The following is a 12859-nucleotide window of genomic DNA, read 5'->3' as shown; positions in this document are numbered from 1 at the left end:
TAAGAATCCGCCTGCCAATGCAGGGGACACGGGTTCAAGCCCTGGTCCGGGAAGATCCCACATGCTGCGGAGCAACTAAGCCTGTGCACCACAGCTACTGAGCCTGCACTCTAGAGCCCATGAGCCACAACTACTGAGCCCACATGCCACAACTACTGAAGCCCGCGCACCTAGAGCCCGTGCTCTGCAAAAAGAGAAGCCACCGCAATGAGAAGCCTGCGCACCGCAACGAAGAGTAGCTCCCACTTGCCGCAGCTAGAGAAAGCCTACGCGCAGCAACGAAGACCCAACGCAGCCAAACGTACATTAATTAATTGAAAAAAATATATATATATTAAAAAAAAAAAAGACCCTGTGATGACACTGGGCCCCCCAGGGAATCCAGGGTCACCCCCATCTCAGGGGCCTTAATTTAATCCCACCTGCAAAGTCACCTCTGCCCCGTGAGGCAACAGATCCACAGGTCCCGGGACCAGGACAAGGGCGTCTTTGGGGCTGTCCCTGTGCCGGCCCCCGTGCGACGTCACTCAGTCTGAACCAGGAGCAGAGGTGGCTGTGGTGGACCCACCGGGCCAGGGCTGAGCTGGGAAGGGCCTTGAATGCCAGGCTCGCTCTGGACTCCATCCTGGCTTGGCGCACAGGCCCAGGGTCCGGGGGAGGTGGAGGAGGCTGACCACTAGGCCTCAGACCCTCAGCCTGGCTGAACTGTGGTCTCACATCTGTCTGACCCCATGGTTGGCAGTGAGGTGAGATTGCGTTTGAAGAAGGTTTCGCTGCTCTAAAGGGAGATCTGGGTCCAAGTCGCCCCCAGCAAGGGCAGCTGGAGAGAGGGTGGGCTGCGGCCGCTCTCAGCGAGCATCTGTCAGGTGGATGAGCAACCTCCAACACGGGGCGCGCTTCCCCACCTGCAGCAAGGAGCGGACGCGGCGCCCCGGGGGCTGCTGGGCTCGGAAGCCGCGTGGATCCCTCGCAGAGCTGGGGCAGCAGCGGGAGCGGGCGAGTGGGGGGCGGAGCGAGGCCAGGCGGGTGGCCGCAGGGGCCGGGACACCCCCAAAGGCTTCATCCACCCAGCAGGGACGCCCCAGCAGGGGACCAAGTCTGGACGCAGAGCGGTGCCCAGGACACGGTGCACAGGAGGCCCGTCAGCCGCCAGCTCGCAGATGAGCCAGAGATATGGGGCCGTAGTGGGTGGGGAGAAGGTCCTGGGCCGTCGGCCGGGCGCCCTGGATGCTGAACCCACTGGCCCTTCCTCTCCTGGAGGCCAAGGGTCTCCTCACGGGCTGGCGGCGGGCAGAGGAAACCACGTATGCCTCTGTAAAGGCAGGGAGGCTGCGTCCACGGGCCTCCTGTTCCTGCCCCACGGCCCTCGCCCTCACCCTGGGGTACTTGGGGCTCCCAAGGGGCAGGCTCTGCTCCCGTCGCCACGAGGCCCAGCCGTGTTGTTTCCTGGGTGGCCACAGAGGGTCACTGACAGGGCAGCTCAGGGCAGACGTCCAGGGTACGGTGTGGCAGGGCTGTGCCCCCCAGGCTCCGGGTTCCCCCACCTCCCCAGCGCCTGAGCTCCACCTCCCCGGCCACGTGCCTGCCCCCGAGCCCGGCCCCCGCAGCTGTATCTCCACAGGGACCCCAGAGGGTTTAGGGCCACCCTAACTGGGAGGACCTCAGCTCCGTCTACCTAATCACACCCGCAAACACCTGACTGCCAAGTAGGGTCTTGTCCTGAGGTCTCGGGAGGACCTGGATTTGGGGGGATGCTGTCACCGCAGCACACAACCTTCGGTCCAGTTCTCTGCCCGGCCCTGCTGCTGCCCCAGTGAGTGTGGGCCGGTCTGAACGGCCCTGGCCTTGGTCCAAGTGAGTCCAGCAGGTCTGCACCGGCCCGTGTGTGCCGTGGCCTCCCTCGGCCTGTCACCTGGTGGGGCCCATGAGCCCCTACTTTACAGAAGGAAACTGAGGCTCAGGGGAGCTGAGCACCTGACACCCCACTCCCTGGCGGGCCCACGTGGATGCTTCCCTAACTGAGCGCCGAGGCAGCCCAGACCCAGAGGCCAGCACGGAAGCTGCCAACGGTTTCAGCTTCCCAAGGGAAACTCGGCGCCACCTGGCCCCTGTTGGGGTCACCCCACGACACTGCTGGGCTCCTTCCCGCAAACCCCCTCTGAGGCTCTCAGGTTCGACAGCTGCCGTGCGGGACAGAGGTGTGGGACCCACTTGTGAACCCCGTGGACAAGGCTACAAGGCAGGGTCCGCCTGACTCCCTGGGGGCTGAGCTGCCTGGCGTCCCCCAAAAGATCGAGGTCAGACGTCCTCCCTTCCTCCAACTCGAGGGGCTCACGTTCGTCAAGCGGCTACCATTTCGGGGACATAAATGCTCACTATGCTGTTTCGACCTGATGGGGCGTCACTCTGGCCTGGGGGGGCGCCGGGAACGTGGACCCCGCCAAGGCGCTAGGGCACCCAGATGGAGCAAGTGGGCGAGGAAATCGGACGCTCGAGCTGTGGCCCCATAACCCGCAGACGAGCAGAAGCGCAGCTGGGCCCCCAGCCTCGGTTTCGTGACCTCCAACCCGGCACCCCCGTCTGCTGCGGGGAAGTCACACCAGCCCGTCCCCCAAACAAGCCCAGTCCCCCAGCATTGACACCCCACGCAGGGCACAGCCCAGCCGAGGTCTCCTACCTGAGGAAAGTCGCTGCTCTTTGGCGGGAAGCTGGGGGTGGCGGCTGCAGGCCCATAGCTGGTGTCCACGCAGGGCTGGCCCACAATGAAGGAGGAGTTCATGAACTGGCTGGAGGCGGAGAAGGAAGCTGAGCCAGCAGGCGTGATGGGGGTGCTGCCTGCCCACCCCAGGTGCAGGACAGGCCAGCAGGAACAACTCCGGCGCCTCAGAAACTCTGCTCAGGAGGGGCCCACGCACCCATGTCTCGGGACATGGCGCCCCAGAAGAACCCCGAGGCTCTGGCTACATGTGCTTCCGTGCCCTTTGCATGGGCCATTCCTTGGCCTGGTACCAGGCGTGCTCTCTTGGCAAACTCCTACTTACCCTTCAAAACCCAGCTTGCTGATGCCCTCCATGGGGAAGCTGTCCTCCCAGCTCCTTTCACCCCTGAAGTTTCTCACCACCACCTGGTGTGCCCCCCACAGTATAGCCCTTCCTGGCCCCCTCGTCCCCACTACCTCTGCCCTCTTCCCTGGAGAGTTCTCGCTAGACAGACCACAGCAGGTCAGTCTCAGCTCTCCCCATGTGGCCAGGGCCGGGCCCACAGCCCCCGTGGCTGAGAGCTCTAGTTTTCTTTAGCCCATGACTGCGGGATGAGGAGGCATAGCGAAGCCCCTGTGAGGGGGGACCCCCCAGCAGGACACAGTGGGGCTGGGCACTTACTGGCTCTCGCTGGAGAAGGCTGGGTATGGCGTGGGCGAGAAGCTGCTCCACCAGGGATAATGCAGCATGGCATTCTGAGACAGAGTGGCAGGCGTCAGGGGAGAGGACAGGAGGGCAGGGTCCCTGGCCCTCCTCCCCCCCATCCCCCCCCCCCACTACTGCACTGCCCTGGGGCAGGCTCCAGAGAGCACTGAGCCCGCCTGCCCAGGAGCTTCCCCGTGTGCACAGAAGAACCCACCCAGAGGGCTGTGGTGAAGAGGAAGGCTTTGGTCAGTACACAAGCAGGTCTGGGGACCAGCCGGGGAGGGGATGGCGGGCATGGCTGTGACTCTGGACTGGCAGGGCCCCCAGAATCCCTGCAGGGCCTGGGGAGCCCAGGCTGGACGCCTGCATTCTAGAAAGTGGAGGAGGGGACCCTGTGTAAAGCAAGACAGTAAGAGTCCCTCGTGAGCCAGCACCCATAAGCGAGACGCGCAGCCTGCCAGCGGGTGGGTGGGGGAGAGGGGCAGGGGACTTCTCAGAGGGGCGGGGGCTGAGGTCAGGGTGAAGGGCTCCCACCAGCACCGTGGACGGCCCTGTCCCAGCCAGACTCTCGCAGCCCAACCACTCCAGGCAGGTCTGAAGCCCAGCCTTCTCAGAGCTCCCAGAGGCCAAGCCCGTGTGGCCCAAGAGTGAGGCACAGGCAGGGGTTCTGGAGAACCTGCTTTAGGAAACACCAGGGGGAGGGAGGATGGCTGGAAGGTGAGCCTGAGGTCAGCAGGGGCAGCATGTGCCAGGACTGGCTTGAGGGGTAGGGCTGTGGACACTCACACCCTCTGTAGAATCGGGGTGCTGCGTCCCTGCCCTAAACGAGCCGCTGGCCACGTGAAGCTCCATCAGGGAGGCCCGCTGGCTGCAGCTGCCGTGCCCACTTGTGCCAGCCCTGGCCACACAAGGCCCACGCCTCGGGACTCACTGACCTAGTACCGGCCCAGAACCAGCCTGCGGGGCCGGGACCACCCCTCTCTACCAAGGGGATTGCCAGCCCCACTTTCCATCACTGTGCCCCCAGCCCTGGGCTGCCCACAGGGCCCCGCCTGCTTCCCCACGGTCCAGCTCAGAGAAGAGGCATGAAGGAGATGTGGTGAGATGGTATCAACTGGTAGAGGCCCCTTGGCCTCCAAACTAGAGGCCAGTCCAGGATGTAGTTTGGGCCCAGAAGGGGGCAGCCAGGGAGAAGGGGTCCAAGGGGCCCCTTGCTCACCAACCTTCTCCACCTGCACCCAGACTGGGCCTGGGGCGGTCCCTGTGGAGCTTCCAGACCAGGGGACCCCCAGGTCCTTGAGGAGTTTGAGGCCTCAAGCTGGGGAGGCCTCAGGCTGGGGAGGGTCCCTTATGACTTTGTCTACCCAGCCCCCCAACCTCCTCCCCCAGCACGTTGCTCTGGCAAGGCTGCCAACCAAGGACATCCGGCCCCATCTCACAGGGGTGGTACAGCATGGCCAGCCAATCAGAGCCTTCCTCGGGATTTTACACTTGCAGCCAGAGGGTTGACTCCACCTTCAGAGGGCAGGCCTGTGGGACCACATTGGTCCAAAGATGGGCCCTTACCCCAGCTAGCCAATCAGAGCCTGCCTGGAGACAGAGAGGCTGGCCCTCTTCTGGGAAGGAGCAGGCCCTGGGAGATTAGCCAGAAGCTTACTAGGCCATGTGCAAACTGATGAAGGAAGATGACATTCCTGCTAGGGCAGCAAGGGCGGCAGATAACATAGGGCTGCCAGATAAAAAACAGGAATTGGAATTTCTGATAAACAAAAGATAATTTTTAGTGTAAATACTGTATGGAACACCCACATACTAAAATTTTATTTGTGTTTATGTGAAACTTAAATTTCACCAGGCTCTGTATTTTTATTTGCTAAATCTGGCCACCTTAGGGACACTGACAGTCCTGGGGGCATGTTCCTGCCAGGCAGTCCTGGGCCAGCTCCACTCCCTGCCTGCTCCACCCTGGGATCCTCCTTACAAGCTTGGTTCGGCCAGGACACATGAGAGAAGTAAGGAGCACAGTGCCAACACTGATGCCCCCAGCCTACACGGGCTGCCCGGGCTTCTGGTCACTCTTGGGCCAGGCCCAGTGTGGTCTGAGGGGCAACCCCCACATTCGGTGGCCCAAGAGGAACAGGCTCTGTGCACAGCCTGAGCCCTGGAGGGCACTGGGGAGCCTGCCCTGCTGGCTCTGACTGCCCGGAGTGGGGCTCGGAGCCAAGGTCGGGCTCCATGCGGCACCTCCCTTGTAAAAGGGAGTATCTGAGCCCCTCTGGTCCACACGGGCTGTCCAGACAGAGCTCATGTGCTGGCCCTCAGTCAGCTTCCTGGGTCAACACCACGGGACGTGGCAGGAGCCCATTCCCTGTGGAACAGCTCCATCCTCTGCAAACCCGCCCAAGCTGGGGCTCGCTCTGACCCAGGAATTCTATTCCAGAAACACACCCCCAGGGACTCATCCAGGAGGGGGGAGGAAAACGCAGTGGCGCTATTTATAGCAGCAGAAAAAACTGGAGTCACCCCAAAGGCCCAACAACAGGAAAATAATTAGGCAAATGATGGGATGCTGAGGAGAAGGAACCCTGAGGCGTTATAAGAATGACAGGCGCGGGCTTCCCTGGTGGTGCAGTGGTTGAGAGTCCACCTGCCGATGCAGGGGACGCGGGTTCGTGCCCCAGTCCGGGAAGATCCCACATGCTGTGGAGCGGCTGGGCCCGTGAGCCATGGCCGCTGAGCCTGCACGTCCAGAGCCTGTGCTCTGCAACGCAAGAGGCCACAGCAGTGAGAGGCCCGCGTATCGCAAAAAAAAAAAAAACAAAGACAAGAATGACAGGCGCGTGCTCCGAGCCTGCAGAACAGGGCGACATAGCACCCAAGGAAGGAGCACGCTTTGTGCCGCGTGTGGGATGGCACCGGGGCATCCGAGAGCCTCAGGGTGGGCGCGGGCGGCCAGAGGCTTGGAGGGAGGTGGGGGCTGAGGAGGGCAGGGGCCCCGTGGGTACAGCTGGCCTGGCACACGTGTGCCCGGGGCCCTGGCAGGAGGCTCTGGCCATCAGCCGAGGCTTGGAAGCTGCGGGTGGGTCTGCAGCTGTGACCCGTTTTTGCTCCCTCCCTGCCGACTGGCAAGGCCCGCTCAATGTGGCTTGGCACTGTGCTCTGCCCTGTTAGGGTGCCTTGTGGGCACAGCCAGGCACGGAGTGAGTCCTGGGTTCGCGCGCACCTCCCAGCCCCATCTGATGCTACACTCTGGGGTCTGGGATGCCTCATGACAGCTCTGGACCCTCAACTTGGAGCTCCACTTGGGTCCCGAGGCCCAGGGCCCGGCTTCTCCCAACCCCAAGCTGGATCCTTGCTCTCTCTCCCCACGCAGGTGTGCGCGTCACTGCCGCAGCCCACGCGGCCTCCTGGTGCCCGCACCCCATCTGGTCTCCCCACCCGGCAGCTCGAGTCTCCACACAGAGAAACTCGGCTTCTTTTCTTTTCTGCAGGGAAAGAGCCCCTGTTTGGCTCTAGGCCTGACTCGCTGGAGGACTCTGGACACTTCTCTTCACGAGGCCTCTTGTACCTTTTGTGATATGAGGAGGCCTGGCCCCTCGGGTCGTTTTACCACTCGTGGTACTTTTATTGCAGTCATCAGAGCTCGGAAGCAAGCAAGATGTCCCTCAGTGGGTGGAAGCCACAGCCACAGCCCAACCATGGGACATGTGGACGATGGAAAGTTGTTTAGTGCTAAAAAGAAATGGGCTGTGAAGCCAGGAAAAGTCTCGGAGGAACCTTAAATACACATCGCTAAGCGGAAGAAGCAGATCTGAAAAGGCTACACACTGTGATTCCAACTCTGGGACATTCTGGAAAAGGCAGGTCTCTGGAGCCAGGGGAAGGATCAGCAATGCGGGGGCTGGGGGGAGGAGGGATGGACAGGTGGGGACCAGAGGGGTTTTAGGGCAGTGAAACTACGCTGTGTGACGCCGTAATGGTGGATGCGGGTCATCTTGACATCTGTCAAAACCCACAGAACATCCAACACCAAGAGTGAACCGAACGTCACCGTGGCCCTCAGGTAACGATGCTGGGTCAGCACCGGCTCCCAGGTTGGAACACAGCACACCCACGAGTGTGAGAATGTTAACAGTGGGGAAGTGGGGGGGGAGAGGTGTACGGGAACTTGCTGTGCCATTTTCCTGTAAACCTAGAACTGCTTAAGAAATAAAGTCTCATAAAGTAAGAAGAAAGAAGTGATGAAGCAGAGCAGACGAGTGTGACCTGCCACAGTGGTCCAAGCCCTCGACGTCCCGCAGGTGAGGGCAGCCGCCTGGGCCGAGCGTCCCGAGGGCCAGCCGAGGCCTTGGCAGGAGAAACCTCACGGCTAACACGTGAGGGACTTGGGGGTGACGGGAGCCCCTGGAGGGTCCTGCCTGCAAACCTGGGGGCTGGGATATGGGCTTGAGGCACCAGAGAAGCGCCGAGGGGCCGGGAGGAGACCCTGAGGGCTGGGGCTCACCTGGACGCTGGGCCCGCACAGTGGGGTCTGCAGGGGCGGCGGGCTGTACAGGACGCTGCCGGCTGGTGGAGGCTCGTGCGGAGGGAACTCCCCATCCATGGTGGGCCCCACTGCCAGCATCGGGGGGCTCCACACGCCGGGCCGCAGGGGCATCTATCTGGGCTTCTTGCTCCGTGGTGGTGGCATCATGACCTGGGGAAAGACACGCATGTCCTGAGGTTGCCCTCTGATCCCGACAGGGGAGGGCGCCCTCCAGGGACAGGGTCAGCAGGCTAGGGGGTGGCGGGACCCCCAGGGGACCCTGTAGATGTCCCCCCAGCCCCTCTGACTGACCCATCCACGCAGGGGGCAAGCTGATGCTCCCAGCATCGCAGTGCTGCCGGGGTGGCCCTCCTGCTGTCCGGCCACCCCCTCCTGGGTACCCGGGCTGGGACCGCCAGGGTGAGGGCAACCCCTTCCGGGTGGCCAGGCCCCACCGCTCTCCCACCCTCGTTCTCAGGCCCCTGAATAATGCTGGCCGGGGGCTGCTCCCTCCACCCACAAAGTGGGCCTCGAGCCCTGGGAGCCCAGCGAGCCCAGCATGAGCCGAGGGGGGGCGCACCCCTGGCTCTCTGTACCTAGCATGTCTGGCAGAGAGGAAGCCCGACCAGCCAGCAGCTCTGAGCTGGGGGGCCCACCGGGGCTGGGAAACCCCATACCTCTGCAACCAGGTCAGGCTTGCCGAGGGTCTCCGGGTGGTTGGGGCCAAGCTGAGTGGGGAAGAGCCCCCAGACCCAGATGGGGCTAACGTCGCACAGGGTCCCCACTGAGAAGGAGGGCAGACACCCAGCCGGGAAAAGCTGCAGGGGCCAACCTAGCCCCACGCGATACCCCAATTCGCACCCGCCTGTGGCCTGGGACCCCAGGCCCCAGGCCCCATCGCCCGCCTCGGATAGCAGGAACCCCAGGCTGGCGGAGCACACCTTGGGAAGCAGCCCCAGGACGTTAATCACCCGGGGAGGCAGGAAGGGGAGGCGGCTGGCACTCCCGGCCAAGCCCAGAGTGAAGAAATCCTCGGGACTTCCAGTAATCACTGCCGCACACGGGCAGCTTGTGCAATCCCGTGGGGGCGGGGAGGGCCGCCTGCACCGGCTGAGCGGCCCGTGCGCGCCTCACCCTGCGACCCAGAAGGAAAGGGGCCCGGGGGCCGGGCCACAGCCCACAGCTGCGTCCAGCCCTTCAGGAAGGGAGTGGAGGCCGGGCCGCCCCGCTCTGCTCAGGCCTTGGGCTCCAGCTGCTGGCCGGCCGCCAGTGCCACGGCCCCCAGCCTCCTGCAGGCCAGACCCGGCGGGAGGAGGAGGAATGCGAGGCTGCTCTGGGACCCACGGTCTCGGTCAGGAGGACGGTCAAAGCCCAGCTCCGCGTCTAAGGGTCGGAGAACCTCCCACAACTCGGGGCGCCTGAGCTCCTCTGAGCTTCGGTTTGGTCATCGGGAGGATGGGCTGCTCGGGTATGAGCACAAGGCTCACCTGGCGCGCAGTGGAGCCCAGAGCCTCCGCGATCCCAAGCCACTCCAGTGACCGCTGTCTCCGCGGAGGCCCCGGGAAGCTCCTCGATTCATGGGACCCCTCAGCGGATCCCTCTGGGATGGAAGGCGGGCTGGCTCGCTGTGTCCCTTGGGTCACTTGTCTGCAGCAAGTGCAGGGCATGTGTCTCTGCCTGAGACCCCCACTAACCCCACTGACACCCCTGCTGCCACAGCGTCCCTCTCTCGGCAGCCACACCCCGAGCACCACCGACCCCGTCCCACTCGCGGGCACTTCCAGGCTCTGCAGCCGCGGAGGGCGGGGCTGCTTTCTTGGGAAGCACCATCCAGAGCCCACGGCCAAAAAGCATGGGAGGGGGACCCCAGGCCGTCCCCAGGGTGCGCTGCGCCCGAGGAACCCCCCGGCTGCAGGCCAGGCTTGCGCGCCCCCATGGCCCCCATTCTGAGTAGCAGCCCCGGCAGGCTCAGGCCCCACGCCGTCACCTGCCATCCAGGGCATCACGTTCCCCCAGCAAGAGGTCTGTCCCCGCAGCGAGGGCTCCATGACTGGGTGGGAGTTCCTGTAACGGAGCCTGTACATCCTGTCCTCTCAAAGACACGGGGCAGGGGGCATGCCTTGGGGACCCCCGCCAAGCGGGGGTTCAGACCAGGACCCGGAGGGGGGTGTGGGGAGGGGAGCGATGTGCCTGCGAGTCAAGGCGTCTGCAGGGCACCATTATCCGGGATGGGGCAGGGGGGACGCGGTGGGTGGGAATGAACGTGGTGCCACCTGGGGGTCGGCAGCTCCTCACACGGTTAAACGGTCACCGTGGCAGCCAAAACGTGGACACAGCCCAAGTACCCACCAGCAGATGATGGATAAACACCACGTGGTCCCTCCACACACGGGGGCATCACACAGCCACGCAAAGGGGTGAAGCCCTGACACTCGCTACCACGTGGACGGACCCTGAGAACGTGACGCTCAGTGAGAGAAGCCAGACACAGAAGGACCCACAGGGTGTGATTCCACTGATGGGTAACGTCCAGAACAGGCAGATCCACAGACAGAGAGCAGTTGTCGGGGGCTGGGGAGGGGTCGACACTGTGCCCACCGCCATGCCCATGCCCCCAGGGCCACCCCTATGGTGTCCCTGTCCTTCGATGCCCAGGCCCAAGGTCATCTCCCCGCCCCCACCTCCACAGTCTTGGCTTCCTGCTCCCCCGTTCCACCAGTGCTGGCACTGGGGCAGCCCCCAAACACAGTCCCCCCACCCATCCCCTCACTTTCTGACCTCTGCTAAGCAGCCCCACCAGCCCCGCCCCGGCCCGGGCTCAAGACCCTGTCGCCAGCCCCAGAGCTGCAGAGGGTGACCTCACCACGTCCCTGAGGGGCTTCCAGCCGCCTAGGATCGACCCCACCAGGCGGGGCCTTGGGGCTGAAGGAGGCGGGGTCAGAGTGTATTTTTAAACGTGAGCCCCATGACACGTGCCACGTGGGTGCCCACAAGGTGCTCTCAGGGAAGGGCCCACGCTTCACCCAGCTTTGAGTTGCAGGATTTCCTTTTGAGATCAGGTTTCGAATGAGTCATTGTAAAAGAGAAAGATCAAAGAATTGGTGGCCCAGACCAGACGACCGGTGGGGGGGGGGGCGGGATGTGGGAAGAGGCGAGATCTGGGACAGCCGGACCCCTAGGATGCGCCCAGCTGGCAGGTGACCGCGGCCACCCCTGCCTCTTGCCTGAGCCCACTTCACCCCATCACCCTGGCCAGACCTCACCGCGGGGCCGGTGTCCCCAGGGCAGGCCGCTGGATCTCACCCACGATGCGTGCTACTGGCTCAGCCCCCCAAGCACCCTCAGAACCGGCCGCCTGGACCCCCGCCGGGTGGTGCCTGGCCCCGCTGGCCACTTGTTATCCGGCCCCCCAGGAACTGCGTCTCCAGGCATCAGGGACCTGCCGGCCTCCTCCAGGCCACAGGACGGCAGCCCTCTGGTCACCCCTCCACTGGGGTCTGAGCAACAGCCCTGGGATCCTGGGACGGGGGGAAGAGTTGGGGGCGCGTGGGGACAGAGGCCCTGGTGGAATCGGGAGGCCTGGCCAGGCCCCGACTGGGCTGAACGGGGTATCTGGGGGAGGGCCGGAGTGGGGAGCTCCCTCCTCGCCCTGCTGATCAGAGCCAGCCTGGGGTCAGTCCCCAGTGGGGGCGCCCGGAGAGGCTCCGTGCTGAAGTCGGAGGGATGGAGGGACAGGGATGCTCGGGCAAGGGGATGGGGCCCTGTCCTGCGGGCACCGGCCACGCTCTGAGGTCCCACCTGGGCTGGCTGGCACCGCTCGGCTGTGTCAGGACCCCCAGGAGGGCACGTGCCACTGGACAGTCACCTCCATGGACACGCCGGAAAGGGAGGGAAGCCTCAGGGGCCTCTCCACCAACTGACCAGGCCCGGTACTCGGGTGGGACGCATGGGGACACAGGGTCAGCTGGTGAGCGATGGGGGTATGGGGATTTGGTGGACAGAACCCAGTGTGCAGGAGGGAGGTGGTGGGACAGAGGAGGTGTGCTGGAGAGACTGGTGTCCCCCAAGTTCATGTCCACCAGGAACCTGGGAATAGGCCCTCATTTAGAAATAGGGTCTTCACAGATGAAATCAGTTAAGATGGGGTCGTACTGCAGCAGGGTGGTCCTAACGCAAAGACTGTGCCTTTATAAGAGGGAAATTTGGACACAGAGACACAGGGAGAAGCCACAGGAAGACAGAGGCAGAGGCCGGGGTGATGCAGCCACAGGCCCAGGACACCTGGAGCCCCAGGAGCTGGAAGAGGCGGGAAGGATCCCCCCCCAGCCGCCCCCCGCCCCAGCCTCCGGAGGGAGCACAGCCCTGCCGCACCTTGATCTCAGACGGCTGGCCTCCAGAGCCAGGAGAGGATAAATCTCTGGTTTAAGCCAAGTGTGCGGTCAGCTGTTACGGCCGCCCCCGGACACTCGGACAGGACGGGGGGGGCTTCCTTCGGCCACTTCATTCAGCAGAGCCAAGGAGCCACCCTGACACTGGGCTCTAATTCCTGCCACCCGGGGCTGGGCGCACCGCTGACCAGGGCGAGGCTGGCACCAAGCGTGCGACCCAGGACCTCCACGGGTTCCCAGGAGGCCTGTGGAACACAGCAGCCCTGGGATGCCAGTGGTGGGGAGGGCCCAGCCCCTGAGCACACGCCCATTGGGCGGGACGGGGAGCCCCATGGTCTGGAACAAGGAGGACGAGGTGGGCCCGCGGAGAAGGCCAGGGGTCCAACTTCCAGTTCTGCTGCCAGTGGGGGGAGGACCTGCAGGCTCCCCAGCTCCCACACTTCACTGCCAGCGGGTGGCTGAAGTGACAAGCAGTCTCTTGCAAAACCTCCCGGCCTACTGGGACACAGACCACCCCCCGCCGGCCCCCACCCCCATCATGG

At 64.0% G+C, this 12859-nt stretch overlaps 1 protein-coding gene across 2 annotated transcripts in view; it reads right to left on the bottom strand.

Annotated features, from left to right (window-relative positions):
- SBNO2 (strawberry notch homolog 2) overlaps positions 1–12859 on the bottom strand; it is a 43523-nt gene that overhangs the window by 22844 nt on the left and 7820 nt on the right. The window contains exons 2-4 of one of the 2 annotated variants that reach the window (XM_082652384.1): positions 7909–8100; positions 3381–3454; positions 2678–2786 (exon numbers count right to left, since the gene is read on the bottom strand). In XM_082652384.1, coding sequence (XP_082508510.1) covers positions 2678–2786; positions 3381–3454; positions 7909–8061 — 336 coding nt within the window. In that variant the 5' untranslated portion in view covers positions 8062–8100. The remainder of the gene's footprint in view (positions 1–2677; positions 2787–3380; positions 3455–7908; positions 8101–12859) is intronic. The other variant, XM_082652385.1, reaches the window with a different exon arrangement.

This window comes from Grampus griseus, assembly GCF_964374135.1.
Source record: "Grampus griseus genome assembly, chromosome: 3".
Taxonomy (NCBI): Eukaryota; Metazoa; Chordata; class Mammalia; order Artiodactyla; family Delphinidae; genus Grampus; species Grampus griseus.
Note: the sequence above shows the minus strand (reverse complement) of the source record. Positions and strands in the feature narration are given on the sequence as shown.